Source organism: Podarcis melisellensis (assembly GCF_964234715.1).
Source record: "Podarcis melisellensis genome assembly, chromosome: 1".
NCBI lineage: Eukaryota > Metazoa > Chordata > Lepidosauria > Squamata > Lacertidae > Podarcis > Podarcis melisellensis.
In genome coordinates, this window is record NC_138528.1 from 22,435,942 (window position 1) to 22,460,916 (window position 24,975).

Below are 24,975 nucleotides of genomic sequence, written 5' to 3' on the forward strand. Positions count from 1 at the left end.
CTGTCTTACCCCAAGCCTTAGAACACGTTGCACTTTCATAGAATGTACAGGGTTGGTCCGAATATAGACTACACCCCTTAAATGAGATCTCTCAAAACATAGCTTCTCTATTTATAAGAGTGTCACTATAGACTGCACTCAGGTTTTATGTGAGCCAGATTTTTGGGGGAAGTGTGGCCTATATTCAGACCAATACAGTAAATAATAATGATAATGATAATGATAATAATAATAATAATAATAATAATAATAATAATAATAATAATTTATTTATACCCCGCCCATCTGGCTGGGCCTCCCCAGCCACTCTGGGCGGCTTCCATAAAAACCAAAAATACAGTAAAATCACACGTTAAAAACTTCCCTAAACAGGGCTGCCTTAAGATGTCTTCTGAATGTCAGGTAGTTGTTTATTGCTTTGACATCTGCTGGAAGGGCGTTCCACAGGGTGGGCGCCACTACCGAGAAGGCCCTCTGCCTGGTTCCCTGTAGCTTTGCTTCTCGCAATGAGGGAACCGCCAGAAGGCCCTCAGCGCTGGACCTCAGCATCCGGGCAGAATGATGGGGGTGGAGACGCTCCTTCAGGTATATTGGACCGAGGCCATTTAGGGCTTTAAAGGTCAGCACCAACACTTTGAATTGTGCTCGGAAACATACGTACAGTGGTGCCCCGCAAGACGAATGACTCGCAAGACGGAAAACCCGCTAGACGAAAGGGTTTTCCGTTTTGGAGGTGCTTCGCAAAACGAATTTTCTATGGGCTTGCTTCGCAAGACGAAAATGTCTTGCGAGTTCCTGCGGGATTTTTTTCCTTCCCCCCTTTTCTCAAGCCGCTAAGCCGCTTATCAGCTGATCCGCTAAGCCGCTAAGCCGCTTAACAGCTGATCCACTAAGCCGCTAAGCCGCTTAACAGCTGATCCACTAAGCCGCTTATCAGCCTATCCGCTAAGCCGCTAAGCCGCTTAACAGCTGATCCACTAAGCCGCTAAACAGCTGATCCGCTAAGCCGCTTAACAGCTGATCCGCTAAGTCGCTTAACAGCTGATCCGCTAAGCCGCTTATCAGCTGATCCGCTAAGCCCGCTAAGCCGCTAATAGCGCTAATCTGCTAAGCCGCTAATGGGCTTGCTTCGCAAGACGAAAAAAACACAAGGCGAAGAGACTCGCGGAATGGATTATTTTCGTCTTGCGAGGCACCACTGTAATTGTAGGTCTCAGAGTGAAGGTTGTGGTGTGATGTCCAGTTCAAAACCCTAGGATCTGGAGAGCCCTCCCTCATCCCTTTTCTTTGGACAGTGATAAGAAAGAATCTCTGCCTCCTTGGGTCCCAAATTTCAGTTTCTTGGATATGGGAACCCTCATCCCTCAGCATTTAGGGTCTTCTCTCCCTGGGGTGGGATTGACAGGTCAGATTCTACAGCCTGTTTAGGGCTTTTGACTGACGCCAGCCTTGAATCTGGCATGTTGGGCTAATGGTGGTTCCAGCTGTGGTTCCCAGGGTTGCCATTTTTTTTACTCTGGAGTGCAGACCCTCCAAGTGTCCCTATTTTCCAGAGACAGTCCCAGATTTACAGGAGCTGTCCCGGTTTCTGATTTGATCCCAGAATGCCCCACTTTTTCTTAGGATAGCCCTATTTTCATCAGAGAAATACTGGAGGGTATGGAGTTATCTGACCCCCAAGGCATCTGAAGGTAGCCCCTATAGGGAAGGTGGTTTTTTAAATGTTTAATGTTTTATTGTTTTTTATAAATGTTGGAAGCCACCCAGAGTGGCTGGAGCAACACAGTCAGATGGGCAAGGTCAGAAGAGTCAGCCTCTGTTCTTGCTGCCCCCTGAACTTGCCTTTGCTATATATTTTTTTTAAAAAAATGCAGCAAAGGAACAGGGTTCGAAAGAACAGATTTCATCACTCCCCCTCTCCAAAAACCACATAGATCTAGACCTTCTTCAAATGCATATCAGGTGCATGGATTGCTCAACAGATCTGGGTGTCTCAATATGGGTGTAATTTGCCATGTCTATAACAAGTAATGTTGGAAGTCTGAGAGATGCAACTCAGGTTACTCACAGTGCCTTTTCTCTCCTCAAGATTGTTACGGACTTGCGCTTGTGGATCTCACCGTAACAAATACTCGTCTTGTACTCCTCACCTCACTAGGATTATTTATCAGTGATGATCTGCGCATTGTAACTGGACAGCTGTTGCAGGTACATATGTGTACTTCTAAATATTCCTGTGTCCCCTTCCCCCAATCATCTAATGTTTTAAAAACCACTGGTAAGCATACTGCGAAAAAACTAAGTTTGGAAGATCTCCTCCTGAAATCTATTAACAGTTCAATGCCATACAGGTCTGCTCAGAAGTCAATCGCGTTCAGCTTAAGACTATAACCCTACTATACACATTTCCCTGCAAGTAAGTCCCATTGAACATGGTGAGAACTATGTCTGGGTAGGCACATCTAGGATTGCGTTGTTAATCTGTGTACTAATCATTCTCTCTCTCTCTTGGTATCCAGGACTTCTCCTTGTGTACCTATTTTTTCTTTGCACCAACAGTAGCTTTGCTGCAATTAATAGATACCTCTTATATTAAGATCAATTTCTGTGGCCCTGCTTCAGGAGTGCTACCTTTAGAAGTGAAGGGGGTTGTGACAGGGCCTTTTCTGTTGTAGCCCCTTGTCTTTGGAAGCCTCTCCCCAGAGAGTTTTGCTGGCACCATTGTTGAATTCTTTTTAGTGATGGGTATGGTACTTGATTTCCTTAGGTGTTTTAGCTGTCAGTTTGTAGCTATTGCTTATTTCCTGTTATCTCACAGGAAAAGTACATGCCCTGGCTAGGTTGCCCCAGGCTGTTGGTGGAGACAGGCTTCTTATGTCACTCAAAACAACCAATGACCATGTTAATAATATTGAGTGTAAGTGGTAAATGAATATGTAAAGTAATACACTTGTGAAATTGCTTGTGAAAAGTATGGGAAAGAAAGTGATGATTCATACAATTTGGTCTTATTGTGTTTTATTTCAGTTCAACAAACCAACCTTATGTGGCTTTGAAATGGTGAGAAATTGCTAAATGTTGTGTTTGTTGTTCTCTGTGGTGTGTTTTTGTAACATCTCACAAATAATGTTTTCTGAAACTCTTTCTGGCATTCATTTTGTTAGCCATTTAGAAATAAGTGTCCCAAGGATCATAAATCACGTAGTATACGGATCCTAACAATGAAATCCAGAGACCCTGGTACACTGGGCAGAATGCTAACATTAGCTTAGTATTGACATCAAATGTGTTGTCTGAATGCATTTCCAGCATGCATTTCCAGCTGCAAGTTCAAATGTAAATGGCAGCACTCTAAAGGAGAGAAAACATAGCAATATTTTGTGACACACACACACACCCCAGCACTGACACAATGCAATCTCTGTATGCTAGGCAACTGACACCTGCAAATCAGCCGTGTTGCTTCCATGCCCTCACCCACCTCGACGACACATAGAAGACAGAAGCTTGCAGGCACACACACAGAGCCCAATAAACATAGCTTTCTAGCGACAACACAATTGACAGGAAAACTCACAGGAATCAGTTGCTTGATAGCCAACGCCTTGCTTTTAATATTCTCCGAAGACACTGAACTTCATTTCTCCACCCCCACCCCACCCCACCCCCCATGCCGACCAACTGAATGGTTTGTAGACAGGGGAATTATTGGGTTGTCTTTGTTTTTATTTTTATTATGTAATCTGCGTTTTTTAATTGAAATTTATTGTTGTGAACTGCCCTGAGATCTGCAGTTATAGGGCGGTATATTACTACTACTACTACTACTACTACTACTACTGGTTTATCACAGTTGCAGTTCACAGAGGAATTGCTGTGCTGAGGGGTGTGTGTAGATGAACTCTTTTTACTCTTGTCCCAGTCACAGACTCATCCTGGAGATTGCTGGAGTAACAAGCTGAATGAGGGTTGGAGGAAAGGATCCCTCTTGGTCCATTCCCATTAATACAGAGAATAGAGCTATAACTCACAAAAACGTTTGTAAATTGCTTAGAGGCTATTGCAATTAAGCAGTATATAAATTACTGTGATAAAACAGTGAGTTTTGAAAGCAAGACACAGGATACTGCATTGTATAGTTCCAGTTGCTAGTTTCCACTTGTGTGCTATAATTTCAGAGGACAAGAGGAATTGGGTCCCATTGAGGCCATATAGCTATCCTTTGATCTGTGAATTCCCTGACAAGGTTATATAAAAAGCTGTCAATGTGTTAAATCAGAATTCTGTGCTGCATGAGAAGAACAGAAAGAGGCAGTGTGGTAGTAGTTTTGGGGAGGCATTTTGTTTCATTTGGCAGGAGCATTTTCACTTAAACCCTTTCTTTTCTCATGACTATCATTGGGAGCTGGAATGAGATCTTGGGGAAGTTGGTATCTCAACTACATCTTGCTCTGCTTCTGACATCTCTGTAATTCTGTCTACTTTTGGCCATCAATTCTCTTGAGTTGTTCCACCACCAGCACCACTACTAATATCACTGGCATTGCCACTAGAAACTAGAAAGCTAATGCTGACATTTTACAGTATTGTCCACTGTCTTCCTTGGCTCCACAGAGGTTTTTAGGCAATGTATGATAGAAAGGACGACTTGTGCCTCAGCAGACCCTTTCAGAATCTTAACAGCTATACTATGTGAATTCACTTGGCATGCTAAGTATTTCCTTGTCTTTTTCCGCTCACAGGATGATTATCTTAAAGCTGAAATATGGTACAACCGCCAGTGTCTAGCTAACAAAGAATTATATGAAAGTAAGGAAACCAGGGACTCAGCTAGATTGGTAAAGAAGTGATTTATATGCGTTGTATATGCAGGTGGCGCTGTGGTCTAAACCACAGAGCCTAGGGCTTGCCGATCAGAAGGACAGCTGTTCAAATCCCTGCGACAGGGCGAGCTCCTGTTGCTCGGTCCCTGCTCCTGCCAAAAGCACATCAAAGTGCAAGTAGATAAATAGGTACCACTCCGGCGGGAAGGTAAACGGCTTTCCGTGCGTTGCTCTGGTTTGCCAGAATTGGCTTAGTCATGCTGGCCACATGACCCGGAAGCTGTACGCCTGCTCCCTTGGCCTATAAAGTGAGATGAGCGCCGCAACCCCAGAGTTGTCCACCACTGGACCTAACGGTCAGGGGTCCCTTTACCTTTACCTATACTCAATATAACATTGTGAGACCATATGGTGATGTTGAGTCCGGTTTTCACCCCTATCGGATTCCTCTGTTTAAAATTACATTGCACTCAACTAAAACGTTTTCTTGATGTGTCTAGATCCAGCCCAGGTGTGAAGCAAGAAACGGAGAATCTGTAATGTTAAAGCATGTCACTACAGTCCCTCCACCCCCACTTTAAGAATAAAATAAAAATTAAAATATTGGTATATGTTCACATGGCCTTTTAATGTGGTGGCAATCATTATATATTATTTTGTTGAAATATCTATTGGTGGCCCCCTTGTATCAAGGCTGTGTGCAACCAAATGTGCAAGTACAGTCTATCATAAAATACCATAAAAATTTCAAAATGATCACAAATTAGTTTTAACTGAATAGACTAGAACTGGCCTATAAAAAAGTCTTCAAGAGATGTCTCAAAATTAGCAATGAGGAAGCCTGCTGAACCTCTGCTCCAAGAGGATTCCAGAAAGTGGGACCAGTGATACTAAATACTTGACTTACAACTGAAGCCAGTCAGGCTTCTGAAACACTGGGTAGTCCGGTCTTAAAGTTACCAATGCATGGACTGCAGTGGTCAAACTATCCCTGTATGGGTGCTCCTACCTTACCAGATGAATCTGGTAAAAGGCAATTCTAGCCACAGAAGTCAATTGGGTCTATAATGACACAATGTATCCAGGAGTATCACTAAGCTATGTACCTGCTCCTTCAGAGGTAGTGCAGCCCCATACAGAACAGGCATTGGCCTATCTTTACACTGGCCTTTGAGGTGTAAATTTCAAGGACCCACCTTATTTTTGCAATTGTAAGTTGTTTTAATATTGTGTTTTTAAATATATATCTCCTGAACATGGGAGCCCACCAGCCTACAAAGCCTCTGAGGCCTTTGTTTTCCCAGAATTCAAACTCGCTTTATTTGCCCTCATCTGGTCCATCACAGCATTCAGGCACTGGTCCCAGGTCTTGCACAGCCACTCTAGATTCAGTCACAGAATCATAGAATTGTAGAGTTGGAAATAATCCCAGGAGTCATCTTGTCTCATCCTCTGCAATGCAGGAATCTCAACTAAAGCATCCTCGACAGTTGGCCATCCAGCCTCTGCTTAACAACCTCTAAGAAAGGAGAGTCCACAACCTCCTGAGAGAGTCTGTCCTACAGTCAAACAGCTCTTGCTGCCAGATGTTTCATTGGAATCTCCCTTTTGTTTGTAACTTGAAGCCATGGGTTCTCCAACGTTATGGAGAAATATAGCTGTGTCATCTAATGTCCTAATGTCTGCTTCTAATGTCTTCATGTATCTGTTGAAAAACATGGGGGACAAAATAGCACCCTGCAAAACTCCATAGTGTAAATGGAGGCAAAGAGTGCTCCCGCAATGCTTTCCTGCAATAAACCAGCTCAAGCCAGAGAGCATGCCTCTCTGCTCATATACACTTATATATTTTAAGGCATGTCACAAAAATAATTTCAAATTTTCACCCTGAGTTTTTTTTAACTATTCACATGAAGCTGGGTTGATGCCTTTTGTAAACTATATTTTAGAAGTGCAAGCACTGAGTTGTAGCTAATATACTTCTGCTTTTCTTGCAGCGGACTATGTTGGTCTGTCATTTAACAAAGATAAGTCATTGAGCCAGGTAAGGCAAATGACGATAAAACCTTATGAAAATTTGCTGACATATAGTTGAGGTTTGGTGCATTCTGTTCAGTACATAATTTGACTTCCTGGCCACCTTGGCAAATTAATGTTCAGAAATCAAAAGGACAGTTGAGCAAATTTATTACTGGAAGCTTTTGTGGTCGCTATCAGAGCTTTTCGGGAACTGGCTGCCATATGCTACTAGGATAAGTTCAAAGTTCTTATATTTATTTACAAAGCCCTTAGCTTGTAGCATAAGGAGCTTATGATAGCATAAGGAGCATCTCAACCTTTTGATCACTACATGATCACTGAGGTCTTTGGAGGAGTCACTGTTTGGGGTCCCCACACGTCCTTGTATTCACCAAGGGCCATTGGTTCATATTGTGGGTCCAAAAAAGCAGGTTCAGGGCTCCAATCCAGAACAGGCTTCTGATCCAGGCTTCTCAGTCCCACAACAGTTTCTGGCAGAAAATTCTATCAACCTCACTTCAGTTTACCTCTGCGGATGCTGTGCAGGAAAATTGAAGTCACAGGTGAGTGATTTTCAGCAGAAGAAAACTGGTGCCAGGCAAGATGAAGATGAAGGCATTTTGCAACAGTTTTTTCTTCAAAATAAAAATAGCCAGTTTAAACATATACATAGGCCCTGTTTTCTGCCTGCTAGCCATGCAAAAATTCACAAAATGTCCAAATTAAAGAATTATTCTAAGCCTCACTATACACTCCACAGATTCAGATATCTGAACATCCGGAGTTTACCCGCTTTCTTAATTCCTTGCATGTTTGTGCTTTGCTAGTCAGTGCAGTGGCGTAGCGTGGGGGGTGCAGGGGGGGCCGGCCGCACCGGGCGCAACATCTGGGGGGTAGGGTTAGGGGGGCGCAAATCCACGGGTTGGGTGCAAATTACTTGCCTTGCCCCGGGTGCTGGCAACCCACGCTACGCCACTGAGTCAGTGGCAGCTGTTTGGGGGAAGAAACAATGCAGGGAGGGAGCGAAAGATATCAGACAAATCAGAGAAGGAGAGATTCAAAAATTTATTTTCCCCCTTTGTCTTTCTTTTGCTGTTAAGCTGCAGCCATCTCAGGAAGAAACCATGGAGAGACGGGACTGGGGTGGGGGTGGGGGGAGATCTTACAAAAACCACAGTTAGAAACGTTCGCACAGGAATTGATGGAAATGATGTGAATGCTTGCCCATGGAGTGATTTCCAGGGAATGCATAGTGTTTGGTTAGTAGGACCTGTGTGTACTTTTTTAAAAGCATCAGTAATGTGCATTTTGGGCCTTGTCCTTGTAAAATCTTCTTGCTTTGCTTCTTGTTTGCATTTATACAGGAGAGGCCTGCTGAGTGGAGCACTGACACGGCGAGTTGCTGCCACTTACCAGGAAGGAGGACTGGAGGGGCAAGGTAATGGGGAAACCACTGCTGCATGGGTGCATCATCATCAACATCTTCATGTTGGTGCACCTTTCTGTTGCCTTGGCCCTCCACTTCTCCCTCCTGGTCAGTGGCAGTGGCTGTCCTGCTAGGAGGCCAGGTACACACCATTGCCCCTCCCCACTCGCCACTCCTGTATATTCAGAGCTCAGTGGATTCTTTGGCAAAGCTTTTAAGTTCAAACAACGATGTATTTCTAAATCGATTACTTTGCATCCTTTTGTTGTTGTTGTTGTTGTTTTTAAAAAAACAGGAATCCACTTGTTTCTATAGCAATGATACATTTCAAAAATGGCACAGCTGCTTGCCTCACAAAATGAAAGGTGAAGGGCACTTTTCTAGACGGGTGGTTTCTTTTCTCGTTGATTATGAACAGAACACTGGCATCGCATTGTTATCTCAACAGGTACAGTGCACCAAAGGACTCCTTTTTAATAGATACCTCTGAACAGATGCTCTAGTTTAGAATGGATTCTCATTTTTTGTGATGTGATTTATGGTTTGGTGAAAGCATTTGAATTGAATTAGAAAGGGGGCAATTAGCAATGGATGGGACAACTGGTTGAAAGCCCCCTCTCCCCATTTCCCCTGGCTGACCCACCAATATCAAACCTGTGTCCTGCAATAGCCTCAACTCCCTCCCCACCCCACTGCCAAGCTGGGTGCCTTCAGGAGGAGTGGTGGGATATTAATTAACTAATTAGCACATAAACTTCCACAGTTCACCTAAGTTCACAGGTAGTCTATGAATGCCTTTCTGAAGAATATAGATCCTTCTGTTCCCTTTCAGTTCCATGATTCCAATATATATGTTGGATATTTTCTTCAAAACAATGGCCACGGTGATGTTTTAAAAAGGAAACATTTTAAAATGAGGCATTGTATCATCTGGTGCTCTGGTCCCCGCAATTGTTGTCTTTTCTAAAGCATCTCTTTTTCTTTGTCAGTTACAAATGCCACAGGTGCCTTCTTCCTCCCTTAGAACAATAATTAGGCAATATATTTTTGATTGCCCCTTAGAAAGCAGAGGAAGTGCCCAGATAGATTGCATCTGGGCACCTCTTCTACTGCATTCTTAAGGTCAGTAAAAGTATGTTGTTGTTGTCTAATTGCTCTTGGTCAGTCTTTCCTTCCCTCTTAGGCAGGAGGGCATTCAGCTAGCTAAAGGTCCTGATTCTGGGACTCATAGGTGCCAATTCCCTGGGGCCCTGCGTGCCCAAACCCCCACAAAATTCCCCATGAAGGGGCCGCGCACCCACAAATTTTGGTGTCAGGGCCAAGCATGCGGCATGGCACCCACAACCCTGGGCACCCACGGTCACAGGGCCAAGCTGACACTCCTGCTGGGACTTTGAGGCCTGACTTTGAGGCAACTATCCCTCCCCAGTTCTAACACTCCGCTTGGACACTGTGTTTCTGCTGTATCATTTCTTTCTTTGATAATGCATACGTTTAACTGTGTTTCCTTCTTTTTCTTCCTAGAATCGGGCATTGATATCAGTGCATAAGTTAACAGACGGCAGCATGAATAAAAAAAGAAAATTCCCAGCCTTCTGGTTTCCAGATCCGCGATTTATACCAAAAGGGTTGTATTTTCACCCAAACAGCCATTTTCTGTATGCATATGGCAATCAGGTGTGTAAGAAGGAAGGTGTATTAACAACTGGCACATAGTGTTGCAAAGGTGGCATGCCAAACCCCAACCTCTGTCAAGCGGTAGCAAGATTCTGGGGGTTCCAGACTCTCACCCTGCAGCCGTGTTTCCCTTGAGAATCAAGACACAGAAGTCACACGTCCTCCAACATTTCTCCGATGAAAATAGGAACCCCTCATTCCATAACAATAATTCTACTATTTATACCCCACACATCTTACTTGGTTGCCCCAGCACTCTGGGCAGCTTCCAACGTATGTAAAAAGATAATAAAACATTAAACATTAAAAAAAAAAAACTTCCCTATGGATTGCCTTCATACAGCTTGGGGGTTGGATACCATCCAACATTTTTCCAATGAAAATAAGGATATCCTAAGGAAAAGTGGGATATTCCTGGATCAAATCAGAAACGGGGATGGCTTCTCTAAATCAGGACATCCCTGGGAAATGGAGACACTTAGAGGGTTTGAGTGGAGGCTGTCATAGCTTTAAGAGTTAGGATTTATTCACATAGTTACACCTGAATTTAGATGGAGGGTTTCCAGATCTTAACAGCACAGTTATCTCAAGAGAGGCTTCCCACCCCCACCCCCCAGCACTGCAGTCCAAGGCATCTCTCCCAGCTTCCCCGCAGCCTGCCTGCCAAGATTGTGCTCCTTTCCTTTTTCTGTTCCAAGCCTCCTGCCCAAAGCCCCAAACTCTTCTTGTGACATCACACCCAGTTACCCTGGCAAGTTTCCAAATTTTGTGTCTCTGTTTATATTTTAGGGGGGGGGGCGCGGGAGGGGAGGACAGTTCTCTTGGATTGCCAGTGGCCCCATCTTGTTTCTTAATGGCTCTGTACTTAGCTTGTGGCTAGGGTAATCTTCCTTTGTCCTGCATGATGGTTCAGCCTGCATTTTTACATTGCTAAGCTGTCTCACACCTGGGTTAAGACATCAAACCATTATTAATTTCTTTTTTTTAAAAAAATATGGGTGTCTTGACTCTGGTGGGCAGTGAGAGCACACCTTGCTCCAGGAAGAGAAAGTGGTTTGCATTGAAACTGCTGCTACAGCGGAGAGGAAAAGGCTCTGATTTGGCAGCAGTTTCAATGCAAATTTGGGCAGTTGCCTGGGAGGGCTCACCTGACTGTCCCCTGGCATGGTCATGATGTTGGGTGATTGAAAGGTGTGTTGTCCTGCACACTGGTCAAAAGTTGGCTTGCTGGATGTGCTTGAGTAAGATGCATGTGAGTTCTGCAGGCACGCAACAGAGTTGCTATCCTGTGGGATATATTGTCCAGTGACTTGTTTCTGAATATTCATTCATTTGAGCATAACTCCCAGATCACCCTTATCTTCAGAGTGGTTAATAGTCAGGAGCTAACAGAGAGACAGCCAAACCACCGTTCCTCTCCCTTGGAAGTCAGCATCTATGTGACTTTTTGTAAATATTCGTCAGCATCTTCAAGACAATGTGGTGGGTGCTTCTAGGTATTTCAAATGATGGGGTGTTAGAGGAGGAGGAGTACCTTTGTTGGGGGACACGTTGTGCTCCTTCTGGGGTAGTTTGTCCACCTTCAGTTCCTACCTTGTGCTCAACTCTCACTTGTGGCTCCTATTAGCTGTCAGTATGGCCCATCTCATAGCCGCGGACAAGCCTTAGACTTGGTGTTTACCTCTACGGATGTTGGTGATCTGACACTAACTAAAAGCGAAACAAAAGAAGTGCCATGGTCAGATCACTTCCTGGTGCAACTGGACTTCTCCGCAACCCTTCCCCTCTGCGGGGAGGTGGGACCGATTCGGATGGTCCGCCCCCGCCACTTAATGGATCCAATTGGCTTCCAGAGAGTAGTAGGGGATGTTTTATCCCAAGTTGATGGCCTTTCAGCTGATTCCCTGGTGGCACGCTGAAATGCGGAGTTAACCAGGGCTATTGACTGTCTGGCTCCGAAGCGCCCTCTCCGATTGCATGGAGCCCGGACAGCCCCGTGGTTTTCCCCAGAGCTGAGGGTGATGAAACAATCGTTGAGACGGCTAGAGCGCCGGTGGCGGAAAACTCATTCTGAATCAGACCGGACAAAGGCTAGAGCTCAACGTCGAGCCTACCAAGTGGCAATGGCAACGGTGAAGAGGGCCTTCTTTGCCGCCTCCATTGCATCTGCAGAAAACAGCAGCAGGAGACTTTTTCAGGTGGTTCGCAATCTATCGGAGCCACCTGTACCACCGGGGCCTGGTAGGGACCCCAAGATCTCCTGCAATGCTTTTGCAAAGTTTTTTGCAGATAAAATCGCTCAGATTCAGAAGGAGGTAGACTCCACCTTGGGAGGAGGGCCAGGGCGGGAGAGTGCTAGAGTTCTGTCTGGTCCTGTTACATGGGATCAATTCCAATCTGTTACCTCCGAGGATCTGGACAGGCTGCTTGGACAAGTGAAACCGACCACCTGTCTCCTTGATCCTTGCCCATCCTGGCTGATAAAAGCGAGCAGGGAAGGGCTGGACGATGGGCTCTGCGGGGTGGTGAATGCTTCCATCTCTGAGGGAGCCTTCCCAGACCCGCTGAAAGAGGCGGTCATTAAACCGCTTCTTAAAAAAAAATCTTTAGACCCGGCCAATTTGGCCAACTATCGCCCAGTCTCAAATCTACCATTCTTGGGCAAGGTGATTGAGCGGGTGGTTGCTGAACAACTCCAAGCACGCCTGGAGGAAACGGACCATTTGGTTCCCTTCTAATCGGGATTCAGGCCTCACCATGGGACTGAAACTGCCTTGGTCGCGCTGGTTGATGATCTCCGGTGGGCTAGGGACAAAGGTGAGAGCTGTTTCCTAGTTCTCTCAGCGGCCTTTGACACCATTGACCATAACATCCTTCTGGACCGTCTAGAGGGGCTGGGAGCTGGGGGCACTGTCATACAGTGGTTCCGCTCCTTCCTCCTGGGCCGTGTCCAGAAAGTGGTGGTGGGGGATGAGTGTTCAGACCCCTGGGCTCTCACTTGTGGGGTGCCTCAGGGTTCTGTCCTCTCCCCCATGCTTTTTAATATCTATATGAAGCCGCTGGGAGAAATCATCAGGGGGTTTGGACTGGGTGTTCATCAGTATGCAGATGACACCCAGCTCTACCTCTCCTTTAAATCAGAACCAGTGAAGGTGGTGAAGGTTCTGTATGAGTGCCTGGAGGTGGTTGGAGGATGGATGGCAGCTAACAGATTGAGGTCGAATCCTGACAAGACAGAAGTACTGTTTTGGAGGGACAGGGAGCGGGTTGGTGGACTCCCTGGTCCTGAATGGGGTTACTGTGCCCCTGCAGGACCAGGTGCGCAGCCTGGGAGTCATTTTGGACTCACAGCTGTCCATGGAGGCGCAGGTCAATTCTGTATCCTGGGCAGCTGTCTACCAGTTCCATCTGGTACGCAGGCTGAGACCCTACCTGCCCACAGACTGTCTTGCCAGAGTGGTGCATGCTCTAGTTATCTCCCGCTTGGACTACTGCAATGTGCTCTACGTGGAGCTACCTTTGAAGGTGACCCGGAAACTACAACTATGCGGCAGCTAAACTGATTACTGGGAGCAGCCGCTGAGACCATATAACACCAGTCCTGAAAGACTTACATTGGCTCCCAATACATTTTCAAGCACAATTCAAAGTGTTGGTATTGACCTTTAAAGCCCTAAACAGCCTCAGCCCAGTATACCTGAAAGAGCATCTCCATCCCCATCATTCTGCCCGGATGCTGAGGTCCAGCGCCGAGGGCTTTCTGGCAGTTCCCTCTGTGAGAAGCAAAGCTATAGGGAACTAGGCAGAGGGCCTTCTCGGTAGTGGCGCCCGCCCTGTGGAGCGCCCTCCCACCAGATGTCAAAGAGAAGGCAGCCCTGTTCAGGGAAGTTTTTAATGTGTGACATTTAAATGTATTTTTAATCTTTGTTGGAAGCTGCGCAGAGTGGCTGGGGAAACCAGTCAGATGGGTGGGGTACAAATAATAAATTATTATTATTATTATTATTATTATTATTATTATTATTATTAGGTCACTTCAGTGCTGCTAACACAGTGGTTTGACTTCACCCCCAGAGGCGCAATCCATTGTCTCTCAAGACAGATGCAAGCCAACAAAGATCTCTTATACAATATTCTTTATTGTCTCTCCCCCTCCCGTTTAGGTGTGGATTTCTTATGATGGAGGCACCTATTTTACACCATTATTTACTTTAAATGCTGAGATGATTATACATGTAGATTCATGTGTTTACACCCAAGCAATTATATTTGTGACTGACGCGGCAAACCTTTTGTACACTAAGGCAGGTAGGAAAACATTAAAAAATGGAGTCTCCTGCAATCTTTGAAGACTCAATTATGAGATTAGGCTAAGAAACCAGGTCCCCCAACCTATATGTTCTCATAGCTAGATAGGGAGAAACAAGTGGAAGCACCTGATGCACCTAAGAAATTCACTCTCTGCTGGGCAGAACCAGGGAGCCCTAAGGGTGCCCAAACCAAGAACCACGTAGACTAGAGACATAGATTCACTGCATCTTCTATGACTTCTATCTTAAGTGAGATTGCAGGAACTTGGGTGACCAACAGCAAAGGCTATTATCTTGTCTCCTGATGGCCCTATTTTCACATTATTCTCCAGGGAATAAATGCCCTATGCATTCTGTTTGCTGATATCTCATAGTGTAGTATGGTTGGTTGGGATCCAAAGAGCCATTGCAATCTTCTAGTGGGTCTTAGAAGCTTTAAATCCACTCATTTGTTGCTGCAGCACCCTGCATCTACCCCCACCTTCCAAAACCCTCAATTGCCGACCAATCCATTCAGACCATGAGGCACAAGGAGCTTCTTCCAAAAAGGAACAACACCTCCTTGCATGCTTCAAAGTATTTGACCACATATGACCTTGTTAGATCCTGGCCCTTGGGAACTATTGTCTGAAGTTGCATAATTTAGATATACTTTATCCTCATCAAAACGATCTGTTTCCACATTGCATTGATTAAATATGGGTTGGAAGAGCTGTTGATCTCTCCAAATATTCACAGAAACCTATTGTTCTAGAATAAACTCATGCTTCCTAAAATAATAAGATTTGATGCATGCCCATTATTTATATTTCCCCTTTTCTGTAGGTACACAGAGATATGCCAAGCTTTTCCCGCCGGCAAAGGGTATCTTCAACATGTACTTTGACCACCTGGGAATATTAAATCATATTTCTCTGAATGATACAATTGACTCATTTGTAAAAGAGACAAGTGTGGATGTGGACACTTTCTTGAAGGTTAAGTATGCTTTTGATGCGTGAATGAAAAATGTCTATGAGATTGTAATAATTGTTGTTCTTAAGGACAAACCTTCACTCTTCCAACATGCCAAAGTAGGAAGCTAGTGCTAGAATGGTCACTGGAGTCATTAATCCAGAATTTTTTCACCACTATCTAGATATCCTTATAATAGATTTAATTCTTTTTTTAAAAAAAAAAAAACATTAAAAGTTGATTTCAGAAATGCCACCATTATAATAGGTTAAAGCAAGAAAGATATTTATTTTGTTCCTGAAAAAAAATAGCTGCTCACTGCTTTCTAGGGGAGCGCGGGGGCGACGTTTGCGGTCCCTCGAGCTCTGGCCTCACGTGCTCCAGGCATTGCAGGAAATCTCTCCACAGTCCCAGGAACCCTGGTCGATTCCCTGCCAAGAAGGACCATTAAAGCTGGCAGTCTGGGCATTGGCTGTTGCTCCTGCCTGGCCTGGCAGCAACACCTTGAAAGGCGGTGGGCCTCAGCAGCGCAGTCGGGTCCCAATAGCTCAATCCGAACCATATTTCCTGTATATGTGCCCTATATGCCGAGGGAGTGCATTAATGAAACTTTCAGAAAACCATTGAGTTTGCCCCACCCCCTTAGCACAGGCAAAGTCACATAATGCTTCAACTAAGTTGCCACCTTGAACTCCTTCACTTCTTTCAAGTGGGACTTGAAAGTGCTTAGCTTTAACTGACTCCTACCATTATCTTCAGGACCCTGAGCAAATACTGATTTTTAAAAAAATAGTCTTGTACTCATTAGAAATTTAAGAGAAACTAGGGAGAAATTTAGTACTATCAGTATTATTATTTTTATTACTGCAGCTATGTCTGTGCTGCTTAATTACCAGTTTCATCATCATCAAGCCTTTTATTGGCATCGCATACCAACATCCATAGCAATCAATACCGAATTCCTGTCAGTGTTTGTAAAAAGCAAAAAAATAAAAATAAAAGGAAAGGAAAGGGTTCTGACTTCCCTTTGTCTCCTCAGCCTGGTCCTCGGACCCTTGTCGGCATAAAAGAGTCCATGAGAATATCCTTGCAGAGTTTTATTTTTAAAAGTCCTTGTGCAAAACACAACTGAATAACTATACACACCAGCACTAACCAACCCAACTCAACCTCAGCAACAAACTAACATTTCACACTCTATATATACAACCTGGTGCAAGCTGCTGACTCATGCTGACCCAGCTTTATTCGCATTAAAGAAACAGCGGCCATTTTAGCCGTGACAATCCCGCCTTCCCAGTGACACAAAACATTTGTCAAATGAAAGAGACAAAGCAATCTAACATTACATCTCTAGGTCTCCAGGGAGATCAGACGTCTGCAATGTGTTTCGACGACAAAAAAACAGATAAAGATTTTTAGCCACTAACTTGGTGAGCTCCTGATTGTTCCCTCTAACTCTGGTTTCCATTTGGGGATGCAGAGTTGATCTAGGAACTGCAGGCAGAGATCAACATATAGTTTACATTTAAGAACAAGTTGCTGTCCCTTTATGTTAAACCGTTGTAGCCCTGGGGAAAGAAAGGGATCTAGCAAAACTTCACTAAGGAGAGGATCTTTATCTGTTGTGAGGCAGATGTTTAACCAGCATGTAAGAAATCTCGCCCAGGCTGCAGTCTCTACCTTGTGTTGACCTCCTCTAGACACAAGCTGCCTGCCCTCATTCTACCGGCTTGGTAAACCCTGGCAGCCAGACTGGAATTCCGTAGAGCAATTGAGTTATAACATTGACGTTGAAGACCTTGAGGGCAGAGGGGATATGTGAATTACCTCTTGTTATAAAGAAACGCAGTTTCTAAGCAATTTCTCTTCTGATTGCTATTATAAATTAAATTATCTTTTTTTAAAATTCCTATTTATTCCTAAAATTGTTTAGCAAGTTTTGTATCTATAAACGCATGAAAATATATATATATAATTAATTTTCTCACTTTGTTCCAGGATATTGACTTAGGTTTTGAAGGTCCTTTGGCTGTACAGTATATCACTGAAGAGCAGATGTTACTTTTAAACCACGAGCCACTGATAGCAACAAAACGTGAGAGATTCAGTAGTCTGCAAAGAGGCAAAAGATTAGATTATGAGTAAATATCAATAACAGCATATGTTTTGTTAACAAGCAATGTCTTGTTCTGTTGGGTTTTTCTTTTTAATGTACCCTGCTATTTTACAGAATATAGCAAAATAGCATCTCTCTAATTTGGTTAAATTGTTCAGAGGGTTGCCACTTTCTTGTTCTGCCTGCTCTTAGAACCACTTTGTACTAACATTTGCAACGTATACCGTGTAATACAAGTTTCAAACAAAACTTGTAGGCTTCAAAAATATATCAGTAGGTGATGTGTGTGTCGGAGGAAATTGGAAATGGTTTCTGCAGTGTGTATGATGATGACATGGTTTTCCCATGGCTTCCTCATCTGGGGGGGGGGACCCACCACCACATTTGGGAGCAAAGACTGCTGGAGTCTGCTGTCTTCCAGGGATGTGATATTGCTAGAGCCAGAAGGAGCAGGTTCAGATAATATGGCCCATGAAATATTGTACCTACTGGGTGTACCTAACTTGGAGATTAAGGGGTATTTTCGTGTGATTTGATTTAATATTTGTATTCTGCTTTCCCCACAACTGTTCAGCTCAAAGTGGCTCACAGTAACAATAATACCATTACAAGTTAACAGACATTGTGATCACGGTAGTAAATTCAAAGCACAGGAGAATATAAAGTTAAAGACAAATTCATCAAAAAATTACTACAATTCAATACAAAATCATAGTGATTCAAAAGATCAGAAATAGCTGCTGAACAGCAGCCCTGTGCCAGATGACATGCTTGAAACCACAATTTTCTCTTAGTACTATTTTCCAGCAAGGGAATCTTAGGAACTAGTCGAAATTCATTAAAATTCATTAGATGTGTGATCTGACATCATCAAGGTGGTATTAAATGTATGCTTCTTTTTAATTTAGGCCAGGAGGATCGTGTATAATCAGAGAGGTTTTTAGGATGCCAGCTCCTCCAGGCTTTATATCATCTGTACTGGTAGATGTTCTAGATCGGTTTCCTGTTGAATCTAAACTTGATAGCCCTTGTACAGCAAATACTTTAAGAGTTTTGCCCCCTACAAGGACCAGTATATCATACAGGCTTCAGCTGACTTCTCCAGGTTTGTGCATCACCTGATAATGAAAAGTTTTTGGAAGGAGGGTCTTTGGCTTATGCTAATCACACTTAAGTGGGAAAATATATAGGAAAAGAATTGTAGGGAATACTATTCGCCTAAGATTGGTTGCATGGTGGTGGCCCCTGCCCAGCATTTCCTAATTTCCTATGTAGCCTCTTTTATATGTTCCTCACCATCCAGTCATTTTTATTTCTACAAGATCCCCTTCTTAAATCAACAGCCAGCCAATCAGTCTCCAACTATGTGTAAATTCATAATTTTCTTATGGAGACAAAATGGCAAAATGAAGGAAGGATATGGACGGTGTATCCCAGAAAAGTAAGGTAAGGAGTTAATCTGGTAGCCCCATAAAAAGAAGAGAAAGAGCCCCCAATTTCCAGCCTGTGAATGAAGCATGGGATTTCAGCCTTCACTTGACACTGCCTGCATTTCTGAGGTTTCTAGCAAAATAAAAATTTTTATGAGCTGTGGGAGTTACAGGGCTGCTGTTGACTAGGAGAGCCACACAGGTAGTGGCAGTCTGTCAAAAATTAGGAATCTAAACTTTATATCAAAGAAGCCATAGCTTCAGGTCAGTTTATTTTTTGTGTAAATTAGACATATTCACAGCAGCAGCAGCAGCAGCAACAACAACAACAACAACAGGGAAATGCAGCTTCTGCACATTGAATGATGTTTTCATTATTTTATTGTTTTCCAGGTCCTTATATGTTCAAACCAACCGATCTTGAGAAAACAGTGGTGATTCCAGGCAGTAGCAGTTTCTTCATTGTTCAAGTTGTGGATGACCAAAATGCTTTAGGAGATGCTACTATGCCTAATAGGGTGCCTTTAAATACAGACATTCCACCTGGGAGGTGGTTCTTGTATGACTTTGGCACTGTAAATAAAAGAAAATGGAAAATTGTTGTTGACATATGTAGATATGCAATACAACAGTTTGATGACCTACCACGCCATGCCATTAAATACTTGGATATTGGGTCAAAGCTGGAATTTAAATTCAGAGTGACTCCAATTAATGTAGGTAAGACTGCATATATTTCTTCTCTCTCTATGTATTCTCTATAAAATGTCTGAAAGTGTTTGAAATCATATGAAAGCAAACTCTTTATAAGTTATGATCCTCACTCTAATAATTTAACTGAAATTCAACAAAATGTATTTTACATATATTTTTATCCTATTGACTCCCATCCTGCCTGTAGATCTTTCATATGGATTTCTCATTTTGATGTGCATATGTACAGAGATGTATATGAAGTAAGGGTACACTGGAATCAGCCAAAATCCTCAAGTATTTTTCAACCCAACTGCAGTCTCAGAGTGGAGCTAAGTTTTTCCTTTTGTGAGAGGTTGTTCTACAGGAAAGAAATATTGGAAATAAACATCATTCTCATTGTTTATTCCTTCCACAGCGTATAATGTGTTTCATAATAGGCTAATGCACATTGTAATTGGAAGGCCTTCTCTACTGGATGTGAGAACAAAAATTCATTTTGACGACAACAATAGCAATTTAATCGATATCACTGTTCATAGTAGATTTTTTGAAAAGGTAACATGCTGCCAGCTCTTTTCAGAGTACCTTGGTAAAGTACACACAGCTTTAATGTGCGTTCAGACTCCAAAAATCGTCTCCCCATGTTTTTGTACAAAACAAACTTATGTTGGTTTTAGACCAGTTTACGCTATGGCTTTCCTCACAGAACCCTAGAAATTGTAGAGTAATGAGACTTGGTTGTAGATGTGATGGGAATTGGTTGCAGATGTTAGTAGGTTTGGTGGTGAGCTGGCAGGGAGGGGCCAGCTTGTGTGCTGGGAAAAGGCATTGGGTTGGATACTTAGTGTAACCTGGGGGTGAGAGGGAGCCTCTCCTGTTCGACATGTAAAAATCTCAGGGTACCCTGGTAAAGGCGTCTAGGTTGAAATCAGAATATCCAGATGACGTGAGGTTGGGGTGATGGGCCAAGGACTTCCGTTCAGTGGCCAGGGGCTGTCAGCTTAGTTTACCAGCATCTTGAGGGGACCCTTAACCCAGGACTGACCCTTGTGAATAATCATCCAACAGTCAGGTAGGATGATTTGGGATACACACCCAATGCCTATGCCAAAATCTCATGGCCAATTTATTTCCAAGTTCTTCTCATGTCGTTTTTGTTGCTTACTTCCCAGTTCCCAAGGCACACTGCCCACAGGCCTGCAATCCCCCTCCCACAAGCACAAGCACATTTTAAAAGCTATAAAATGTTAATCAGCCGAACGCCTGAGAAACATTTTCACCTGGCAACTAAAGATATGCAATGAAGGCACCAGGCAAGCCTCCCTAGGGGGAGTGTTCCACAAATGGGGAGCTACCACAGAAAAGGCCCGCTTTTGTGATGGCACCCTCCAGACCTCTTGTAGAGAAGGCACATGCAGAAGGGCCTCAGGTAATGATTGCAGGGTCCTGGTTGGTTTATAAAGGGTGAGGTGGTCCTTGAGGTATTATAGTCCTGAGCCGTTTAAGGCTTCATAGGTCAAAGCAGCACTAATTGGCAGCCTTTGGGGGGAACGCAACACTGATACAAAAACCAGCCACTCATAGTGTTACACTCCTTTTAATAGCCCTCACCCTACCCCTAATCACCTTCAGGCACCAGTTTAGCACAGACACAGCTATATGGTATAAGACTACACTACAAGGTTTACTGAAAGCAATGGGATGCAAGTTATTAATGACTACAGTGCAATTGTATCTTACACAGGCATTCTGCTCAAAGCAGTCCGAGTGGGCAGCAGAGTCCTTGGGCTGGATTAAAGAGCCCCTTTGGCCTTATCTGACCCACAGGCCTTAGTTTGCCAACCCTTGCTCTTTGAGTGCATTATAAACATGCAACACCAGATGGTGCTGGAGAAAAAACAAACAAAATTCTTTGCGATTTTCCATAGTGTTTGTTTTCTTTTGTTATAATGATTTAATTTCTGACTTATTTATAGTGGGTTTCCCCCCCGTGTGTAGATCCATCCTATGATGGGAAGCTAATTATATTCATCTATGTTGGAGACCAAGTAATGTTATGCTTTTTCATAAACATCCCTAGGGTAAAACCACCATAGCTGTTATCGCAGTGGGATCTCTCCTATGTGAAGTGACAACTCTTGTCTTAACGCTGAAGAATTCCTGCTCCTATCTTAAAGCAATGCACTATGTTCTATCTGCTAAAACCTCTCCTTCAGACTGGCTAGTTGAGGATGTCAGTGCTGAACCAAATGGCTCAGCGATTGCCAGACTTTTAAAGCAGCTACCGGTAAGGATCCTAAATCCTACATTTTAGTTTAGAATTCTTTCGTACCCTTTCTTAAATGTTCTGAACAGGGGAAGGGCACAGATGTACCCATTGTTCTATGAAGCCCTGGGATACATTTTTCCAAAGCCATTCCCAGGCACAAGACTCCTGAGTTGGATGGATTTAAGTGTGGCCCATGAAACAGAGAGCAATGCTGAGGACGTCACTACACTCTCTGGCATCTGTGTCAGTGAAGCAGACAAGTAAAAGCTAACTTTTCTTCTGATAGAAGGCAGGGTCAACATTTCCAACTGTCTTTTTTATGTTTCATTAATAACAATCCTATGGAGGCCACATTAATTCGATGCCAAATCATGCCAAATCACAATACAATCAAAAGAGCCAGCTAAACAGTTCCGAATTAAACATTTTTGGATGACTTCCTGTGTTCTGGATATCAGGAGTTGATGTTATTCCTTGATCCTGCACCAGTTCCGATCTTAATCATCTCCAGATCAAAACCTTGGCAATCAGTGGCTGATTCATTTCACAGGTTACCATTCTCTTTCTTCCAAAACACGTATGTTTCTTAAGTCCGAAATTCAGATACATCTTAAAAGAAACAGAGATACCTCCACTCATGGCGACTGCATCGAGGAGTTTCCAATACGTGCAGTGCTATGCCCTCTGCGTCCCTTCATTACGTCTGGGCTTCAGAGCTCTTCTCAGGATATTTGAATCAGAAGCCCTTTTATTTCCTTTCCCCCCTTTCTTTTCTTTTCCCACTCTTTTATTATTTTCATTTTCATGTTTTTTTCCTGCCTTCCTTTGGTCCTGCTTTTGGTGGTGTTGTTTTTATGTCCTCTGCTCTGGGTCAATGAGGGGGTGTATGCACATGAAGGTGAGGGCTGGCTGGTGAAGGACCCTGTGTGAGAGAAAGGGAAGGGAAGGTCTCCCAGGGTGGGAGGCTGGAAGAAGGGAAGCTCCCAGGTGAGAACTGGGAGGAGCCACCCCCTTATGTGTGAGACACGGCTTGAGATCTACCTTTGAGAGAGGATTGCATTTCTCTCTCTTTCTCTTTCTGTTTTCATTTAGATTAGTTTGCTTTTTAAATTTGTTCTTTTATCTGTATTAATAAAGCCTTAATAAAATTTTATTTTATATTTTTACAAAAGAAATCTGTGCTGCTGGTAATAATTGTATGAATACAGGGTTGGGGAGATGACACAAAGGGGAAACCAGTCTTATTTTTCATCATATAATTGTGAGGAGAATCAGAACTTACAGGGTTAAACAGTTCTGTGTGACGTCTCACATTCTGAGGCGTGGTTTGGTTCACATACGGGAATCTTTCTTTGTGTGTGAGTTTCCTTTCATTTTTGGCTGAGAGACGAAAGGATGTCCGCTCTCTCGCCAGGCTGATTTATGATGTTTTTCTTCTCATTAAAGGCTGTTGGAGATTAGCAAGAAGCCTGCATTCAGTCTGATTTATTATCCACACACAAGGCAACAGTTTCTGCTGCTGCAAAACTCTGCTAAGGACTCTGCTAAGAGAGCTAAGACAGCTCAAGTTTTTTCTATTGGCACAGGCGTCCATCGGCACGGGGGAAGTGTGCCAGGCGCCATCTTATCTCACAGGTTATGGAAGCTAGCCAAGCTTTGATAGCTGTTGCCACGTCGTGCCTGTGTGTGTGGGAGAAGCCAGCTGGAGCTTCTGCCTAACGTTTGAGGCAGCGAAGTTTCTGGGGAGGATCTCATCTTCAGGACCGGGTGCCAAGAGGAGCTGCTGTTACGTGAGTAGGCTCAGCCCCAGGGGAGAAGATGGCAGATGGCCAGGAGTCATACTCCGTCCCCTTCGAAAAATTAAATGGGAGAAACTGGGAGGAGTGGTCAAGGAAGCTGAAGGCTGGCTGGTAGCCAAGGGTCTGTGGGAGGCAATCCAAGGGCCCCCACAGCAAGCTGCAGCCGGAGATGCAGCAGCGGATGTTGCAGCTGCCCAAGCCTCACAGAGGAAAAATCAGAAAGCCCTAGGAGCTATAGTGCTCAGTTTGGAGGGCTCACAGCTACCTTTGGTGGAGGGTCTTGAGACTGCTCATGAGGCCTACCAGGCACTAGAGAGAGTGCACCACAGGACCACAGCTGGGGCAAAGATCCACACCACCAGAAGCTTGTTTGAGCTGAAGCTGCGTCCTGGTGATAGCATCAGACAGCATGTGACTGAGATGCTCTCTGTTTTCAACAAGCTGAGACTGTTGCAAGCCAACTTTACTGAGGAACTGAAAGTTTATATTTTGCTCAGCTCTTTGGACAAAAGTTATGACAATTTGTGTCTAACTTTGGAATTGATTAATCCAGCGGATCTTACACTGCAGTATGTGACCGGTCGTTTGTGTGACGAGGAGGAACGCCGTCTCAGAGAGGGCCGAGCTGGCGCAGAGTGCCCTGCCGGTAGCAAGGGGGGGGCAAGCCAGAAGGCACAGTTCAGGCTTTTTCCACTCGTCGTTGTTTTGTCTGCAGGTCTGTTGACCACCTGCGTCAATCCTGTCCGAGGAGAGGCAGAGAGGCCGGGCAGGATGTCTCCAAGGTCGCTTCCCATGGCAGTCAGCCAAGTCCTCGTGGCAGCCAGCCAGGTTTCCATGGCAGCCAGTCTAGGAGAGGAGGCCAGTGTGGGAATGTGAAGGGAGGACGTGACAGAGGAAGTGAGAAGGACGCTTCTTCTTATCACCTAGCTGCCTCTATGGCAACACTAAGGGACAACTCCAGTGAGGGCAGCATGCTGCGTTGGGTCATCGACTCAGGAGCCAGCCATCACCTGATGCCATCACCATCTAGTGGTGAAATGTGGAACTGCAGGGCTGTTTCAACTGGGAAAACAGTCACTCTTGCTGATGGCTCACAGAGACAATTAACCACTGTTGGCAATGTGTTTGTTTCTTTTTTACAGGAATGAAAAAAAGAAGGTCTACGTTGTGCCAGGAATGAAATGTTGTCTTTTATCTGTATCTGCTCTTGTGAAGGAGGGTTATAAGGTTTGCTTTGAAAATGATGTCTGTTCTATTTCCAGGGGTGGGAAACAACTGGTCAATGTTGCATGTCAGAACAACCTCTTTGTTCTGGAGACACCTCTGGAGGGTAAGGGGGACGCTGAGACAGCACAGGCGCAGTGTGCTAACATTCCCACACATGACTCGTGTGCTCACTTGTGGCACAGGAGAATGTCGCACAGCTGTTGGAAATATATCCAGAAGTTGCCCA

General features: G+C 44.1%; 2 protein-coding genes across 2 annotated transcripts in view; both read left to right on the forward strand.

The window, feature by feature from the left end:
- The window catches only part of LOC309369091 (cation channel sperm-associated auxiliary subunit beta-like), a 48,966-nt gene that overhangs the window by 10,743 nt on the left and 13,248 nt on the right, over nt 1–24,975 (forward strand). The window contains exons 9-21 of the mRNA XM_081909739.1: nt 2,090–2,208; nt 3,028–3,060; nt 4,743–4,809; nt 6,821–6,867; nt 8,564–8,716; nt 9,793–9,945; nt 14,109–14,253; nt 15,081–15,232; nt 17,211–17,353; nt 18,237–18,433; nt 19,152–19,478; nt 19,870–20,009; nt 21,535–21,741. Of these exons, the coding sequence (XP_081765865.1) occupies nt 2,090–2,208; nt 3,028–3,060; nt 4,743–4,809; nt 6,821–6,867; nt 8,564–8,716; nt 9,793–9,945; nt 14,109–14,253; nt 15,081–15,232; nt 17,211–17,353; nt 18,237–18,433; nt 19,152–19,478; nt 19,870–20,009; nt 21,535–21,741 (1,883 nt within the window). The remainder of the gene's footprint in view (nt 1–2,089; nt 2,209–3,027; nt 3,061–4,742; nt 4,810–6,820; nt 6,868–8,563; nt 8,717–9,792; nt 9,946–14,108; nt 14,254–15,080; nt 15,233–17,210; nt 17,354–18,236; nt 18,434–19,151; nt 19,479–19,869; nt 20,010–21,534; nt 21,742–24,975) is intronic.
- Nucleotides 1–24,975, forward strand: part of LOC309369039 (cation channel sperm-associated auxiliary subunit beta-like) — a 108,268-nt gene that overhangs the window by 7,641 nt on the left and 75,652 nt on the right. The gene's annotated exons all lie outside the window — the stretch shown is intronic.